Source organism: Procambarus clarkii, chromosome 62, assembly GCF_040958095.1.
Source record: "Procambarus clarkii isolate CNS0578487 chromosome 62, FALCON_Pclarkii_2.0, whole genome shotgun sequence".
Lineage (NCBI taxonomy): Eukaryota > Metazoa > Arthropoda > Malacostraca > Decapoda > Cambaridae > Procambarus > Procambarus clarkii.
Window position 1 is genome coordinate 24,291,665 of NC_091211.1, and position 19,485 is coordinate 24,311,149.

At 42.6% G+C, this 19,485-nt stretch overlaps 1 protein-coding gene across 1 annotated transcript in view; it reads right to left on the reverse strand.

The window, feature by feature from the left end:
- Window positions 1–993: 993 nt before the first annotated feature.
- The window catches only part of LOC123766531 (zwei Ig domain protein zig-8), a 37,385-nt gene continuing 18,893 nt past the window's right edge, over window positions 994–19,485 (reverse strand). Inside the window, exons 2-7 of the mRNA XM_045755759.2 lie at window positions 14,461–14,544; window positions 11,872–12,016; window positions 11,496–11,670; window positions 7,244–7,540; window positions 4,085–4,310; window positions 994–3,053 (exon numbers count right to left, since the gene is read on the reverse strand). Coding sequence (XP_045611715.1) covers window positions 2,944–3,053; window positions 4,085–4,310; window positions 7,244–7,540; window positions 11,496–11,670; window positions 11,872–12,016; window positions 14,461–14,536 — 1,029 coding nt within the window. The 5' untranslated portion in view covers window positions 14,537–14,544 and the 3' untranslated portion in view covers window positions 994–2,943. The remainder of the gene's footprint in view (window positions 3,054–4,084; window positions 4,311–7,243; window positions 7,541–11,495; window positions 11,671–11,871; window positions 12,017–14,460; window positions 14,545–19,485) is intronic.

Sequence of the window (19,485 nt, forward strand, 5' to 3'; positions counted from 1 at the left end):
TATATATGCACGAATAATATGTACTCACTTGTTTGTGCCTGCAGTATCGAACTCTAGCTCTTGGATCCCAGACACGTGTGTGGGTTTGTGTGTGTGTGTGTGTGTGTACTCACCTAATTGTGCTTGCGGGGGTTGAGCTATGGCTCTTTGGTCCCGCCTTCAACTGTCAATCAACTGGTGTACAGATTCCTGAGCCTGCTGGGCTCTATCATATCTACATTTGAAACTGTGTATGGAGTCAGCCTCCACCACATCTCTGCTTAATGCATTTCATTTACTAACTTCTCGGACACTGAAAAAGTTCTTTCTAATGTCTCTGTGGCTCATTTGGGTACTCTGTTTCCACCTGTGTCCCCTTGTTCGTGTTCCTCCCGTGCTGAAGAGTTTGTCTTTGTTACCCTGTCAATATCCCTAAGAATTTTGTAGGTGGTTATCATGTCTCCCTTTACTCCTATGTTTTCCAGGGACGTGAGCTTCAGCTCCTTTAGCCTTTCCTAGTAGCTCATACCTCTCAGTTCCGTGTGTGTGTGTGTGTGTGTGTGTGTGTGTGTGTGTGTGTGTGTGTGTGTGGGTGTGTGTGTGTGTGTGTGTGTGTGTATGTGTGTAAGTGTCCGTATGTTTAAATGTGTGTGTTTGATTAGCTATCATTCACAACAAAATTATGAAAACACGTCAGTTGGGAAGGAATTATATACATTTCACGTTACTACTTGATAAATCATCAACTGGTACCAGAGATTCCTCGGTCTCTCATCTCTCAGTATATTTTCTCGCTCATTTGCAAGCCCCATTATTAGATACAATCATAAAGAGGCATGAGACTCGGTCACCGAAGCACTCTTTGATAGAAGAGATAATGAAACTTAACAGTCGGATGCATTCACTCCTGTGAATTGTTTCATGACAGAATTATAGGAGTGAGGTAATAACCGGAATGAATGATCAATCGTCAAATGATTTCGTCCACATCATCTGAAGAGATTTTATTACGCACACGCACACACACACACACACACACACACACACACACACACACACACACACACACACCCACACACACACACACTCAACCACACACACACACACTCAACCACCGCAAATTTGTTACAATCTATGAAAATTTTCCACAAAAATATCAGATCATTTTTCTTCACAACTATACTAGTTTAGAGGGGAAAAGCTTCAAAACACAAATAATACATTTTATATGGGTAAATTGCCTGAGCATTTATGAAAATATATATTTTCAGTTTGGTTAATATATTAATTACATATATAGAAGAGAGTCAAGTCACTCGGGCATGCCTTCTCTATTTCTCTCTCTCTCTTTCAAATAATTGGCACGCGCGTGTCGGTTCCCAATCTTCACTGTAATTGGTACGCGTGTGGATATTCAATCTTCACTGCTATAGGCAAGCGTGTGGATGCCCAATCTTCGCTGTAACTGTACGCAAATGGGTACCCAGTTATCATTGCTATTGTTACGCTTATGGGTGCCCAATCTTTGCTGTTATTATCAAGGGTGTTTGCAAATAGCCGACACTGTGAAGATTAGGTACCTATCCGCATGCGGTAATTTGCATGTGGGATGGTACCTAACCCTTCACTGTTTTGATACGCGTATGAGCCCTAATTTTCACTGCGACTGGCGCATCCAAGGGATTTTTGAGACGTGTGAAGTCCACTGAAACACACTTTCCAGTTAATCACATTAATCCCACTGCTTTCATTGTTTATTTGCGACACATAATTTCTTACAGAATTCGCTGGATCGCTCATCACACATTATTTGATTTATTACACATTGTATATAAACTGCCAGACGGTTCTCTTCGTAATACTGACGATGACACTGTATCCCAAAATGGGTGTTTGGAGAACAATGCCAGAGAGGGAGGTGAAGTGAAGCCTTCTTTCCTTTTCTGGCACCACCTCAAATAAGCCGAGGGCACTCAAACGACTGAAGCTGAATTCTGGATGAAACGTAAAAACAGGAGTTCTCCCTTTTTTTCAGTTTCATAGTCGTTTAATCGCACTAATAAATTGTTACAGAACCACTAGTTTTTGTTCTTAATGACTATTTATTAAAAATAGATTTATATATGTATATCATTGTCATGCCTGTTAATTAACAACATTTCACCACTGAGTTGTCACTACGTCAGGTGAGCAAGTTGGCCCGAACCTCGTGTAACTAGCGCTTGTTATTGTCTTCGGGAAAAGAAAGGTCCTATGTATTGAGGGACACTGACACGCACTCTGGGTACTGTGGGCTTCCACTTGGGTTTTGACACGAACGCATCTTGTCAAACGCCGTTTACGGTCCTGTTATCTTCTTCTAGAACTACAAACGCTCACACGTAGTTCGAGGTCTCACACGTCTGATAGTCAAATGCATCACATGACTGCTAGTCCGAAAGCATCTTCGCAATCCAGTTCCACTTCTCGGGAAAGTGTAATGTTTTTTTTAAGTTTACAAACATTTAGAAAATAGAGAAAATTTGCTTTTATGTATGCAACCACTCGAATTATTTAGAATAAGTAAACTGCCAATTGAAGAGAAAATAAATGAGCGTTTACGTACGTTCTTCAGTTTATCACAGCGCGTAGCTATACTCAGTCACCAAGCTTAGTCAAGAGGCTGAACCGCTGAGCTCTGAGGTACCGCTTAAAGCTTAACGCTTAAAGATTTATCTACACATTATATATAAACAGTACCAAATGCCAACTGATAGCCACAGCTTGGCATGAGGTCACCTATACAAAACTAGTCACTGAAACATTTCAGTTCTTAGGGAAGCTACAATTCACCAATATCCCCGTCCGGCCAGCGATAGTCCCTGCTGCGGCCGGGAAGGAAGAGCTCTGGGAGGACTCTTAGAGAACGGTGAGGCGGATAAGAAAGAAGAAGGGCAACACGAAACCGTGGGTTCTCCCGGGGGTTCATCTGACGGCCACAACGTAGGTGAGGGCTGCTGACCATAGCGCTAACGTTGCCTGGTGGATGCTCACGCTGCTGGAGTCTATTCGCTGCACCGCCGCCGTCTTGTCTCCTGTCCGGGGAGTAAGAAAGTGAAAAACGTTGCGTTAGATTACCGAAGGTAAATCGCTGCAAATATTGAGAGTTAGAAGGACATGTGATACATATAATCTAGAATGGGTAGATATTTTGAAGGGTGCATTGTACCCCGCACTATATGTACAAACTTCTCCCTCTCCTGGTCAGACGCCTGGTCAGAGACCGGAACGTGGGGACCTTGACCCCCGGAATCATCGCAAGGTAACCGCAAAGTAAGGTTCCCAAGCACAAAAATTATGCATTTCCACTGAGAAAATACGTATGCGAGAGAGTTTAAAGTATAAACAACATATGTGATAAGAAGAAACACATGATACAGGAAGCAGAGATAATGTGTGTGAAGAGTATGGAACATGTACGAGGGATGGTGAAATGTTATTAAATGCTGTGAAGAGTCTCAATGTAGAAACATGTCAAGACATGTCTCAAACATGCTGGCATGTTAACTCTCAAACATGTTGAGCATGTTTGAGAGTTAACTGTGTATTAAGCGAATAATTGGATACTGATTTAGGAATACTGTCCACCAGCGATGGATGGTATCCCTCAGCATATTAATTTGCTTCTGTAGCAGAGAAATGAGTTGTGCTGGAGAGGTTTAGAGTAGAGTGATTTAGGGATGGAAATTGATTGGTGTGACGGTAGATCCGGACATGAAGAATAAATAGGAGGAGGGATGGCGAGAGAATGCACGAAAGAGTGCGAGTGTCCACTCAAATGTCCGCTTTAGACGCTGCTCTGGTATAAATATGAATTAGAACTGTTTAAGTGAACAATCTAAAATGCATTTGCGGTGATAAAAGGATACAAAGTATGTAATTAATACTAATATTTTTATGTTAAGACAAAAGCACATAAATCCAATAAGTTATTGGCGGTAATTGGACAAAGTTCACGAGGACAATTTCTAACAGATAAACAGCAGTAAAGAGTGTGGACAATGCTAATTAAAATGAAGATAATTTGGTGATAACGACAGAAAAACCAATCCCCGCCTTCCATTACCTTCCGTGACGAAGACCATGGTGGAGGCTGGTCGCGTGTTGGGGGCGGTGCAGGTGTAGTTACCGGAGTGTTGGTCGCTGGCGGTGTTCACCTCCAGGCGGCTCACGGGCGTCGACCCTCCCTTGCCCCGGAGCTCCATGTTAATGGCCACCTCGGGTCGGTCTCGCACGTAGTTGAGGAGCTGGTCGTTGTGGTACCAGAGCACGTACTGAGGCGGCGTGGGGCTCTGAGGGCGGGCCAGAAAACCTTACTGTTTAACATGCATAATATCTTTTTAATCTAATCAATCAATGAAATCAATCAACGATCTTATTCATAAATGTAAGTACGTTTAGATCTGGGAAAGGTTACAAAAACAAGTATTTGTTTAACTAATGAATAATATAGTCTGCTTACGTTATCAGTCACGTGATAACGTAAGCAGACTCGTTGCCGCCTAAAAAACTCAATATAATACACTTTTTTCATATTAATTATTCTTCATAATACCATCTTCTTTAGATGGAAATGTAATTAAGAGTTCGAGTTTCAGGATTTGCATTATAAGTTGATATCTTCTGATCCTCTGCAGAGTTTGAGAAAAGTAAACAAATGTGGAAATCTTCCAGGAGAAAAATTTTCAGATCCAAGTGAAACTCTTCAAGCGTGACTATCATCACGCAGATGGAGACGGTAAACCAAGATGACGATGCTTAATAAACGGAGGTCCTTCAAGTAGGTCATGACAACAAGCAAGATAGAACCATCAACTAAGTCAAGCCATCAAGCAAGTCAGGTTCTTCAATAAGGTCAAGTCCCTTAAGTGAGGCACGTAATTCAAGCAAGTCAAACCCTTCATGCAAGTCAGGTCCCACAAGCAAGTCATCTGCTTCATGAAAGTCAAGTCCTTCAATTAAGTCAGGTTCTTCAAGCAGGTCTGGAAACACGTGAGACTTATCAAACATGTCAGGATCATAGACAAGAAAAGGTAGATACTAAACAATCTGCAGCTAGCAGGGATCTGCAAGGTCAATAACCTATATCTAGTGAGGTCCTTCAAATCATTTGAGTTCCTCAAGGAAATAAGAATTTTCAAGAGCACATCTTTAAGTAAGTTATAATCTTCAAGTAAGTTGGAATCTTCAAGTGGGAATCTACAAGTAAGTGGTGATCTACAGATAAATGAGGATTTCAGGAGAGTGCACTAAAACATATTAGGGTCTACAGAGAAGTGGGAGTCTTCTAATGGGAGTTTTCAAGAAATCAGAAGTCTTCAAGTAAGTAGGCGTTCTGTAACAAACAGGAGTCCTCAAGCAAGTTGGATTCCTTAAGCAAGAAGGAGTTATCAAGCAAATAGGTGTCCTGAAATACGTAGGTGTCCTCAAGCAAGCAGAGGTCAAGCATGTAGCAGTTATCAAGCAACTAAGAGTTCCCAATCAAGTGGAAGTACTCAAGCAAGAATGAATTCTCCAGCAGGAGGAACCTCTCAAACAATTTTCAATCATTAACCGAATGGAAGTCATCAACCAAGCGAGATTCATCAAGTAAACAGAAGCCATCAAGTAAATAGTATTCTAAAACAGAAGATGTCGTCAACCAAGGTTGACGACATCCTTAAAGAAGTTACGAACCCCAGGCAAGTGATAATCAACAGACATGTGAAAATTCTCAAAGCAATTGAATATTCCGTTCAAAATTATATATACACGATTACTGCTGACTTGTCAGGAGCAATTGTCAAAACAATCATTTATCGTCTGATATTTGAAACCCGATCCCCCCATGCTAGCTCCATTCTCACCGTGAGATGCAGACGACATATTGCTGGAGAAAATAGGGATGGAGAGGCAATTAAAAATTCCATTTGCAATTTCGAGTGAAACAAAAACGTCCTTTGCATCGTCAGAGTCAATTTCAGGCGCTGATTGCGTTCAATATCAGCAAATTTGTGGCGCCGCCATCTTGAAACATGGGAGATTGCTAGTTTGCTGCTCGGGAACATTATCAGCGCACACAATCTGCTGGGGTTTGCGCTACGCCGGTTTTCCGTTCTAGGGAGAGGAATGCATTTCAGAAAACATTACTGAATACACTATGCCCTTGTAAAGTAAAGAATAAGAGATTTGGGACGGATCGATGCACCGCGGGTCCTGCTGTATGCTAATTATATATTTAATATTTAGAAATAAAATGTAAAAAAGAAAATAATAATAATATTACCATCAATAATAACAACATTAAATATGGTCAAAATCGTTTAAACAGTAATTACTAGAATTGAAAACTAACTAATTTTTACATATTTTCTCAAAGCTGCAGGTTGGCCAGCCGCGGTTGGCGAGGGTGCATTGGCAAGTTCAACTGTCAATATGTCACTCAATATTGACACATCCGCTGAAATGCTGATGAAAGATTGACAGGTGACTGGGTACTGTCTCTCTGGTCTCTATGTCTTGCTGAAATGCACTCTCGAACTGGCACTTTTGCTAGACCCTTGGGATACCAGGGAAAGTGAACTCCTTTCCTAGTAAAACCACGTGAAAAACTGGAGAGAGGTGTTGGTTTTGGTAACTTAACTAAGCCAAAGGGAAGGCAAGAGGTAACTGACTTTTTTCCCAGTCTTGCCCATAGGAAATGTGGGGTAATTGACTGAAATCCCTTGCTAAGCTTTAAAGAAGACAAGAGGGAGGGGAAATCTAGATATCGACTCTAGATTTTGCTCCCTAACTCATCCCGAAATAAATCTGAAGGTCATCAATTGACCAATGTTAACCAGGGATGAGGATGACTTAACTCTTAGCTAGATCCTAGGAAGGTCCGGGGTTAAAATATTTCCAAGTTACACCCGAAGTAAGGCATAAGTATTCGCTAGGGATCCTAGAGTTAGAGCCACGAGAAGCTCGCTATTATACATATAATTAAAACAGCGAGGAAGCCTAGCGGTCGTCTCTTCTCTATAGCTAGTCCCTCTAGAAGTGAAAAAAACAGACTTTTATATATTCTCTAATTAGTTCCACCGTGAAAAATTCTAGTCAGATCTGATTCATATGCCAAGATCTCCCAGGAAGGCAGTAGTCGATCCCTTCGAAGGCAGTGTAGTACGATCCCGGGAAACGCAGTGATAGTGAATTGTAACCTTCCAGACAGGACCTTGGTAAAGGGGCTGGCGAGGACACTGACCTTGTCGATGATGCAGGTGAGAGTGATGGGGGAGCCACGGTTGACGTGGTACTGCCCGTGTCCTGGGATGTGGGCCTCAGGCGTCACCACCTCCAGGTTGACGAAGAGCGAAATAATGCCCGTGCCAGTCGACACCTGACACTCGTACGTGCCGTTGTCCTTCACTTCCACGTATTTAATGTGCAGTGTCCAGTCCTGGGTGCCGGCCACGTGCAGCACGGAAAACCGACGGTCGTTCGTATAGAGTACGTCCGCCGAGGTCAGGACGTGCCAGTCCCTCCGTCTAATCCATGAGATCTGTAACAAGAAACTAAATAATATATCGACTCTGTTATCCAAATTCATTACGAGTTATTATTAAAAACATATGTAATATAAATCATAAAATCACCAGCGAAACACACACACACACACACACACACACACACACACACACACACACACACACACACGAGGCCCCTAGAGGGGCCTCGTAGCCTGGTGGATAGCGCGCAGGACTCGTAATTCTGTGGCGCGGGTTCGATTCCCGCACGAGGCAGAAACAAATGGGCAAAGTTTCTTTCACCCTAAGTGCCCCTGTTACCTAGCAGTAAATAGGTACCTGGGAGTTAGTCAGCTGTCACGGGCTGCTTCCTGGGGTGTGTGTGTGTGGTGTGGAGAAAAAAAAAATAGTAAACAGTTGATTGACAGTTGAGAGGCGGGCCGAAAGAGCAAAGCTCAACCCCCGCAAAAACACAACTAGTACACAACTAGTAAACACACACACACACACACACAAACACACACACACACACACACACACACACACACACACAAAGGACAAGAGGATAAAGGTCCGGAAAGGACAAGAGGTCCGGGAAAGGAGACTTGATTACAGAAAAGGGGACTACAGAAGGATAAGGGACTACCTGGGAGAAGTGCAGTGGGAGGAAGAACTTAGAGGAAAAACAGTGCAAGGTATGATGAACCAAGTCATATTGAAATGCAAGGAGGCTGAAGAGAGATTTATTCCAACAATAAAGGAAAAAAGCAGGAGGGAATATAATAACCCATGGTTTAATAGACAGTGTCAGGAAGCAAAGGTGAGAAGCAGGAGGGAGTGGAGGAGGTACAGAAGACAAAGGACAGAGGACAACAGGATTAGATGTAACAGAGCTAGGAATGATTACATTAACATAAGACGAGTGTCGGAAAGAAATTATGAGAATGATATTGCAGTCAAAGCGAAAAAGCAACCAAAATTACTACATAGCCATATAAGAAGGAAGATGTCGGTAAATGACCAAGTGACAAGACTGAGGAAAACAGAAGGGGCATATACAGAAAGCGATAAGGAAATCTGCGAGGTACTGAATGCAAAATTCCATGGAGTGTTCACAACCGAGCCTGAGCAGCTCCCATTGTTAGAAGAGATTACCCAAGATGAAAGACTATCAGATATAGAGGTGACAGCAGAGGATGTAATGAAACAGTTGACAACACTGGATGCAAATAAAGCTGTTGGACCAGACAAAGTATCACCGTGGATACTTAAAGAGGCAGCGCAGGCTCTCAGCGTGCCTCTGGCAATGATCTTTAATGAGTCACTTATGTCGGGAGAATTGCCCAGTTGCTGGAAGGAGGCAAATGTCGTACCGATTTTCAAAAAAGGTAGGGAGGAGGCACTTAACTACAGACCCGTATCACTGACAAGCATCCCCTGCAAAATACTTGAAAGAATAATTAGGCTAAGACTTGTTGAGCACCTGGAGAGCATTGGGTTTGTAAAGAAGCACCTACATGGGTTCTGGACAGGGAAATCATGCCTAACAAACCTTTTAGAATTCTATGATAAAGTAACAAGGATAAGGCAGGACAGAGAAGGCTGGGCAGACTGCATATTTCTTGACTGCCAAAAGGCCTTTGATACGGTACCGCACATGAGACTGCTATACAAACTTGAGAGGCAGGCAGGAGTAAGCGGAAAGGCCCTAGTATGGGTGAAGAACTACCTAACAGGAAGGAGCCAGAGGGTAATGGTAAGGGGCGAAAAGTCGGACTGGCGAACAGTAACAAGTGGAGTACCTCAAGGATCGGTGCTGGGACCAATCCTCTTTCTAATTTACGTAAATGATATGTTTACAGGAGTGGAATCATACATGTCAATGTTTGCGGATGACGCAAAATTAATGAGAAGAGTTGTGACAGACGAGGATTGTAGGATCCTCCAAGAGGACTTAAACAGGCTGCAGAGATGGTCAGGGAAATGGCTACTGGGGTTTAACACCAGTAAATGTAAAGTTATGGAAATGGGATCAGGTGACAGGAGACCAACGGGACAGTACACAATGAAGGGGAACAGCCTACCTGTAACGATTCGAGAAAGAGACCTGGGAGTGGATGTGACACCTAATCTAACCCCTGAGGCACATATAAATAGGATAACGACAGCAGCGTACTCTACACTGGCGAAAATTAGAACTTCATTCAGAAACCTAAATGAGGAGGCTTTTAGGGCGCTTTACACTGCCTACGTGAGACCCGTCTTAGAGTATGCCGCGCCATCATGGAGCCCCCACCTGAAGAAACACATAAAGAAACTGGAGAAGGTTCAGAGGTTTGCGACGAGGCTTGTCCCAGAGTTACGAGGGATGGGATATGAAGAGCGGCTGAAGGAACTGAACCTTACGACACTAGAGAAAAGAAGGGAGAGAGGAGATATGATAGGGACATATAAAATACTCAGGGGGATTGACAAAGTGGAAATAGATGAAATGTTCACACGTAATAATAACAGAACGAGGGGACATGGGTGGAAACTGGAAACTCAGATGAGTCACAGAGATGTTAGGAAGTTTTCTTTTAGCGTGAGAGTAGTAGAAAAATGGGATGCACTTGGGGAACAGGTTGTGGAAGCAAATACTATTCATACTTTTAAAACTAGGTATGATAGGGAAATGGGACAGGAGTCATTGCTGTAAAGAATCGATAGCTAGAAAGGCGGGATCCAAGAGTCAATGCTCGATCCTGCAAGCACAAATAGGTGAGTACACACACACACACACACACACACACACACACACACACACACACACACACACACACACACACACACACACACACACACACACACACACATATATACACACTCCAGATCAATGGCAGTGGCCATGGAAGTTCTTTTATTCAAAACTGCAATTTAAACTTGGAGAAATTCTTTCAAGTTATGGGATATGCGAAACTACAATGACAACTCTTCCATTGAAATTCATTTTTCCTGTTGTAATTTTATCGCCTCATATATCCAACTCACAGAAAACGAAGCATGTAGAAATAGTTTGCAATATTTTTATTAAGAGTACAAAAAGAATAGTAACTAAGATATCTATATGTAAGATACATACAAATTCGCCCAACATGGTAAGTTCACAGAGAGAGAGAGAGAGAGAGAGAGAGAGAGAGAGAGAGAGAGAGAGAGAGAGAGAGAGAGAGAGAGAGAGAGAGAGAGAGAGAGAGAGAGAGAGAGAGGGAGAGAGAGAGAGAGAGAGAGAGAGGGAGAGAGGGAGAGAAGGGGAGGGGGAGAGTAGCATTGATTAATATATAGTTATTTAAATTTAATTGAAAAAAGTCATGTAAGAATGTGCTTTATTTCATAAAACGATTTTAATTGATCTAGTTTAAAAATTTGTATATATATATATATATATATATATATATATATATATATATATATATATATATATATATATATATATATATATATATAGTGCGCGAGAGCGGAAGACTTGGTGCAAATCTTTAAACAAATTCACAAATAAATGTGCTTTTTTAAGGAGAAAATCCACTAGGACTCCAAGCCGCATCCTCTACCACCAGAACACAGGTCTAGTGGAAGAGGTTTTTATCATATAACATGGAAATATAGGAATTTACACAACTTCTACATTTTAAATCAATAGATGCAAGGGCTGGCTAGCCCCTGGATCAAAATCACTTTGAACACCCGGTTCATGTAAAATAACTCTGATGTCAACAGAATTTAAAATATTCCTCAAAAAACTTTCTGTTTGTGAGAATAATCCAGCTGGGTGCATTCCTACATTGTTGACCAGTTTTATTAAACATAATGGTGACCTGCTTCACCATTATACACATCACTCATTCTTAAGTTGTGTCTGCATAGTGTGTTCTGTCCACACAGGGCGACACCTGCTGTCTACAAGTTCCCTTACCTGTCAACAACTTCATTTACCTCTCTACTAGTTCCCCTTACCTGTCTGTCTCCCAGATGTCCCACTCTGCAGGGCAGGAAAGCTGCGCCGCCCAACTGCGCAGTCACATTCGATACGGTATTGTTGATGGCCGAAGGCTCGTGCGCTGCTCCTTGGTAGGTCAGGGCCCACCGTGACCCGTGACCCGTCTTCTGTGGCTCTTCCGTCACCCGGTTTCTGTGTGGGGGTGACCAACACGGCGTTCAAGGGGACCTTAAAGCGCTAGGTTAGGGTGACGAGGGCTTTATAGCTCAGTTATGAATGCACGCTATACATCACTTTCTTACCAATTAATGACCTCCTTTCCGGCTAAATCGAGCAAGTCAATCAAGAATATTAAAATACATTGACAATACCACAGTTCAGAGGCTGACTGACCCGTTCAGGGAGTTTTCGAGAATGTGGCTCTGGGCGACCAGGTTGTGGGCGTGGTGGGCGCCTCGGTGGGCGTGGCTGCGACCCAGGTGGGCATCAAAGAACCGTCGCTCATGGTGTCGATGTCGCCTGTGACGTCCGTGGTAAGCTGGCAGGGAGAGACATAAAATGTTAGCACATAAACAGACATTATGTGGGTAAGGATGTTGGAGGGGAGTGTGAGGGTGGTCGTGCCAGGCCTAGCGTTCAGAGAGAGTGTGAGGAGAGAGGAGAAGAGCGTGTGAAGGGTATGAGGAGAGAGCAAGAGATTAAAGAGGAGACAGGGAGAGAGGAAGGAGAAGAGACTTCATTTTTTCTTCATCTTCCCTAAACTCTTGCGTCACCCGCTCTATACCTAGCTGGGGGTATTGACTGATCAATACTAGCTCACACCTCTCACTCTACATCCACACCACTCCCTCCTTCACCCACTTTGCTCCCTCTTCACCCACACCGCTTCCACAATACCCACACTGCTCCCTCTCTCTCCAAACACCACCTACAATCATACCGCTCCCTCTACACCGACACCATTCCCTCTACACTTATCCCCCTCCCTCTACACTCACACAGTTTCTTCCACAAGCGCACAGCCCACTTTACTCCTACACCGCTCCCTCTACAACCATACTGTTCTCTCTACACCCCCACTGACCTCTTTACATTTACACCGCTTCCACTACACCTACACTGTTCCCTCTACACTATCACTCTTTCCTCTACACCCACACCGCTCCCTCTACACCTACACTGTTCCCTCTACACTATCACTCTTTCCTCTACACCCACACCGCTCCCTCTGAACCATTAACACTCCCTCTACACTCACATCGCTTCCTCTAAACTATTAGAGGAAGTTACTCTAAACTTCCTTTAAAGAGCCTACCTCAAGTAGTGATCTCATGCGTGTGAATACTTCCAGATGACGCAGAGCTGATGAGGAATGTAAAAATAAAGAAGAACCGTAGAAAGTTACAAGAGGAACTGGTAAAACTTCAGGAATGGACAAATAAGTGGTTGCTTGAATTCTATCATAACAATTGTAAGGTAATGAAGATGGAAAAAGACGAAAGGAGTAAAGGAAGCTTCAACTCCATAAGCTAAAGACAACTACAGGAATGGGAAACACAGAATGATTTGATGAACGTTGGTGGTAAACGTTGGTGGTAAACGTTGGTGGTGAACGTTGGTGGTAAACGTTGGTGGTAAACGTTGGTGGTGAACGTTGGTGGTAAACGTTGGTGGTGGTGGTTGTGGTGACTGCTATAGTAACACTAGTCATGAGGGGGGGGGGGGGGGACAGCCACTCGATAGTGCTGCCACCTGGTGTGTGCTCTTTTAATCTATTTTGTTTACATGCTAGCAACCAGGAGGCCTGGTCGACGACCGGGCCGCTGGGACGCTAAGCCCCGGAAGCACCTCTAGGTAGGTACTGTGTGTAAGTGGATTGTTTTGTTGTTTCCTTGCGCTATTTATTTATTTGTTTATTTATTTGTTTAGTGTTATTTATCTGAGCACTAGTATCTTTGACCCGTTTCATTCACTTGTAACACAAGTGTGGAGTGGGTGGGTAGGCCTTGACTAGAGACCTCTCAATATCTCTTCTTCCTCACTCTCTCTTCTCCCTCAATATCTTTTCTCCCTCACTATGAACACGACGAAGAAATATTCTTGTTTCCTTAATATTTAACAAAATTATACCATATTTAACTATGTCCTATTTATATTTACCTATTTTTCATTGAATTTATATTACAATTATGTTCATTGCTCGACGAACACTTGGGATCTGATGATGTTTCAACAGTGAATGGAATTAACTGGTAATTCTACCTGTTGATGTTTTTTTTCTGTTGCATTTCAGACCCAAGTGACAACCACTATGATTAATTTTAATGTGTGTTGCTATGCGATCACGAACTGTGTTTAGCTTTGATATTACTCTGGTGTCCCCGAGGTATTTACTGTTCAACACGGAGCACGAGGGGACACGTGAGTCACCATACCACAATCATTGAAATCACCGTCGCTGTGGAAAACTTACGGTGAGTATGGGAAACTCATTGTAAGTACAGGACAGTCACTATGAGCGTGGGGGAAAGTCAATGTGAGCGTGGCAAACTCATGGCATATATGTGGGGGAATTTCTTATAAGCATGGGAAACTCACAGTGAGGTAGGTATGGAAATCTCACTGTAAGCGTGAGAAACTCACCATGAGTCCAGTCTCGCACCGCGAGTATAGTAAACTCATCGACGTCGTAAGAAACTCATAAGGAGTACACTAAACTCATCACGAACATAATAAACGTATCGTGACCGTAGGAAACTCACAAAAAGTATAGTAAACTCACCACGAATTTAGTAAACTCACCATAAGTACAGTAAACTTACCACGAGTTAAGCAAACTCACTGTGACCGCGGGAAACTTACCACGAGCATAGGAAGCTTACCACAAACATAGCAAACTCACCATGGGCGTGGGATACTTACCGTTGGCGCTGCAAACTCACCACGAGCGTGGAAAAACTCGCCGTTAGCGTGTGCACTCACCATGGGCGCGAGGCACGAGAGAGGGCAGCAGACACAGCAACAACAGCAGCAGTAACGTTGTCGAGGAGCACATCATCCTGCTAACTGTTGAAGAGAAAGTGTATATCCAGACTACAGCAACAGAAATGAACAACCTTCCAGACGAGCACTCTCGCGCCTCGTCGGGAAGTAAATACATAAACGTAAACACTGGTATTGGGTACAATGTTATGGACCACTTGTAATTATGTCAAATGCATTCTGTGGATTGTGACACATGTTTGTATATTTCTGATATGGAGAGAGAGAGAGAGAGAGAGAGAGAGAGAGAGAGAGAGAGAGAGAGAGAGAGAGAGAGAGAGAGAGAGAGAGAGAGAGAGAGAGAGAGAGAGACAGATAGCCTTTATATATATAAATGAAGTGAATACTAAGCTGCTCGTATTACCTTACCTCTCACACCCATTAATTGATTAAGATCTGTTTTACAAACATTAAACTATTACCCACTATAAATTCCATTCGTTAAATAATAATTTCATAAAAAATATATTTAGTTGCTTTTTCATTTCGTTATTTTTTCTTTACTGTCCAATCGGGTCCTCTTAGTCCTTCTTGCCTCAATTATAGAGCTGTCCTTATCAAAATCTTTCAATTTATTCAAAATATTTCAACTGTCATCCAGGAAATAGCTGTCCCTATCTATTTCCATAAACTGATAATGTATCATATAACTGGCATAAAACTAATATATATATCTGATAAGATGTTATAGCTGATAATATATCAGGTAGATAACTGCTAATTATTACTTAAATGTTGTTTACATAGCTGTTACGTATTGACTAACTTATAGCTTTTGGGGTAAGTTAGAGCTACTTTCTGAATTACAATATTTAGTTGAAAAATGTTACTTCTGATGACAAGTAGTTACTGCTTTTGTAAGAGGAAAGTTTCTGCTTTTTTTGTAACAGCCCCAGTTTGAGGCTAACTATATTCCTTCAGGTAATTTGGGTTTGATGACTAACCACACATCAGAAAATTGAAAAATAGCGACGTTGCGGTCCGTCTGTTCCTTGTTTGATGTGTGGTTTGGTCATTATATCTTCAACCACGTTATTGTGACACATCACTTACCCAATGAGTGCTCTACAAGATAGGTAACTACCTTTCAAGGTGGGTAACTATCTAAATGATTTTGACAGCATGTTCAATCCTTAATCAATTTCTTATATTTTACACTTTCCAGAATATCATGCACCACACCGGCAATCTTAGTAACATAAATACTACATCCAGTGTATTCTGAATTAGATTTACCAGCTCCATCTTGTAATCTAATTCTTCTATAAACTGCTAACATAGGATGCATTTCCACTGACGCAGTCTTAATTCTCTTATTATTTTTGCTTGCGTGGCTCTTGGATAACACCAGCTTCACTCATCCTGTCAAGGGGCTACAGCGTCTTAATCCCTTTACCGTTTCATTATATTTACTATCCATAATTCCCTCTGTTAACCTTCAATTGGTTGGAAATATTACGGTAGTTTTAGTCACTTTTTTTTTAATCATTAGTAGTTAAAATTCAATTGTTCTATTGCCTCTATCTTGATCCTAACTTGCCAAAAATCTTTTTAGCAAACATTCACTTAATTATTTTTATACAAATTTATCCACTTTTGTCCAGAACAGCGACGTCCACGCTTCATATATGGGTACCAACAGTTGCACCAGAGGTGGTACCCCTATATATATATATATATATATATATATATATATATATATATATATATATATATATATATATATATATATATATATATATCGACGCGTGCAGTTGTAAGGAACGTCATCTCATCCCTATAAGACCATGTTCTCGTTTCAGCAAATACCAACACATTTTACTTATGTCATCCCGGTCAATAACTAGGATCTAATGCTTTCAATCTTAGACCATCCATGTTACTATTGTGATCAATTCCTTTAAACTTACAGTTTAAACTATTTATCATGCTATATAAACTTGAAAATTTACTTTTTACTATTCGTATGAAATTTCTAGACACTTTTCATACTTCCAGTATTATAGTTTCTATCACCGCTATATACGGCATGTTATATTCTCTATCAATGATATACCACATGTTATATTCTCTATCAATGATATACCACATGTTATATTCTCTATTATCGCTATGTACTTCAATGTTATAGCCTCTATTATCGCTATGTACTTCAATGTTATAGCCTCTATCATTGCTATACACACCCATATTATAGTACCTATTCACCAATATCATTGTTATACACCCGATATTATAGTACCTATACACCCAATATTATAGTACCTATACACATAATATTATAGACGCTCTCAGAAAATACCTACCGAGCATTTTATATGTAGCATTTTGAACAGAGGAAGTGAAAGAAGTTTTCATTATTTTACAGAATGCTCCAAACGAAGAGCTTATAATGAAACAATGAAAACCTTCGCTGAAGACATGGTACATGAGCTGGAGCCCTGGTTGACCTATGACCTACCTTTGGTCAAAAGGTTAAGCCACATGAAGCTTGGGTTAAATTCTGATTAAACGGAGTTCCAGCGCCAAGCGGACAGCGGGCATTGATATAGGCAAAGGTTACAGACTTCTATTGGTATTTCATGGTCAATACTCTCAATGACAGAGCTGTTTCGTGTGTGTGTGTGTGCGTGTGAACTGGGGGAGTGTAGGGAAGGGAGGGAATTATCAGGGGAGAAGTGTAGAGGAGGAAGTGCCAATCTAACTGGATATTGTAATCCGTGGGTCTAGAACTACAGCTATCGTACCTGGCGAATCTGTACCTTCCGGCATTCCAGTGCTAGATCGTACCTAAAATTATGGATCAAGGTGGCTTCAACAACCTCGGCAGGCATTTAATTATTTACTAGAAGCACCGAGTGTATGTGTGTGTGTGTGTGTGTGTGTGTGTGTGTGTGTGTGTGTGTGTGTGTGTGTGTGTGTGTGTGTGTGTGTGTGTGTGTGTGTGTGTGTGTGGTGGGCGTGTGTGTTGATGGGTGTGTGTGTATTATTTTGAGATCTTGAGGTTATCTTGAGATGATTTCGGGGCTTAGCGTCCCCGCGGCCCGGTCCTTGACTAGGCCTCCTTTTTGTAACACACCCCCAAGAATCAGCCCGTAGCAGCCGTCTAACTCCCAGATACCTATTTACTGCTAGGTGAACAGGAGGCATCAGGGTGAAAGAAACTCTGTCCATTTGTTTCCGCCTCCACGGGGGATCGAATCCGGAACCTTAGGACTACGAACCCCGAGCGCTGTCCACTCAGCTGTCAGGGCCCCCTGTGTGTGTGAGTGCGTTTAGGTCAGGGGCGAGGCCAGGTCAACAACGCTCCGTTGCTGTAATCAACATCAACACCGTCGTTTATCACACTTGCCGAGAGGCTTGGCGTTCAGGATCATTCATCACCGTAGGCAATATTGGCCCTCATCTCGCATGCCATGCGCAGTCACCTCACCAGCCTCCTCACTCACCTCTGCCTCACCTGCTTCCTCACTCACCTCTGCCTCACATGCCTCCTCACTCACCTCTGAATCGCCTCGACTTTACCTGTCCAGTCACCTGTCACCTCCTCATTTACATGTCTACTCACTCGTCACTACCTCACCTGCCTGTTCATCACCACTTCACTCACCTCTTCCTCTCCTTTCCCTCCACTACACCGCTACTTTACCCCCGCTGTACCCCACTATGTCGCCTGCAACCTCACTCATTACAGCCTCACCTGCACCCCTCACAATTACCTAACCTGCCCCCCCCCCCTTCCTTCACTCCTAATCACCACACACTCATAACTCACGTTCTCCCGTACCATCAGTCTTCTCTCTCGCTCTTCCCCTTAACCTCTCCTGCCCCTCGCCAGGTATTGATTGATGAGTCCTTCATGCACAGTTCACCTGCAGACGCCTACCATATAATTAAAAAAATTACAGCCAAAATACATCATTACATTTTTAATAAGTGACGAATTGACACTTTCACGATTAAAATTGTAAATTATTTGTATGATTATATTATCATTGTAAGTTCAGACCAGAGGATGCAGGGGTTCGAAGCGACATCGTTCAGCAATGTTCCGGAGGAATATGGAACATAAGTATCAATATCTGATCCTCACAAGAATTAAGGGATTTTCGCTGTTCTGACTGAAGTGGCTATTCTTTGTTCTGGCCAAAGGTACTCTCCTTTGCCCTGACGAAAAGCGCTGTTCTTTAACCTTCCCACATGTGCTCTTCTTTGTTCTGGCCAAATGTGCTTTTCTCTGTCCTGACCAAATGCATTCCTGACCAGACCACACACTAGAATGTGAAGGGACGACGACGTTTCAGTCCGTCCTGGACCATTCTCGACTTGAGAACGGTCCAGGACGGACCGAAACGTCGTCGTCCCTTCACGTTCTAGTGTGTGGTCTGGTCATCATACTTTAGCCACGTTATTGTGACTCATCGCCTGCAAATGCATTCCTATTTGCTCTCATCGAAGGCTCTTTTCTTCGTCCTGATGAAAACTGCTTACCCTACTCCTATCTCGCTGGCTCACCTCAGTATTGACTGAATTAGTGAATCGCGGGTCATATTCTGACGCCAGGACTGAGCGAACTCGTTAATTTTGCAGTCTGACGCAACAATAGTGCTGCGAGGCTGGCTGACATTTTGAGAAAGGGTGCGGTTCTTATCAGTTTATTAAAGATGGAGTCTCATACACACAAGCCCAACTAAATAAAAGAAGCCTTCGAAGAGCAGAGTGATTTCAGGGCTTAGTGGTGACTGCCACCCACCCACCTGTGACCCAAGAATAACTGCGGTTAGAAACTTGAAAGCGATCGGATTGCTTTCTTTATTGACGTGTGCGTGTGCGTGTGTGTGTGTGTGTGTGTGTGTGTGTGTGTGTGTGTGTGTGTGTGTGTGTGTGTGTGTGTGTGCATACATGATAGGGGGTGGGGACGTAAACATAGACCCCCTTCAAGGGATCCTAAGGATTTAAAACTCC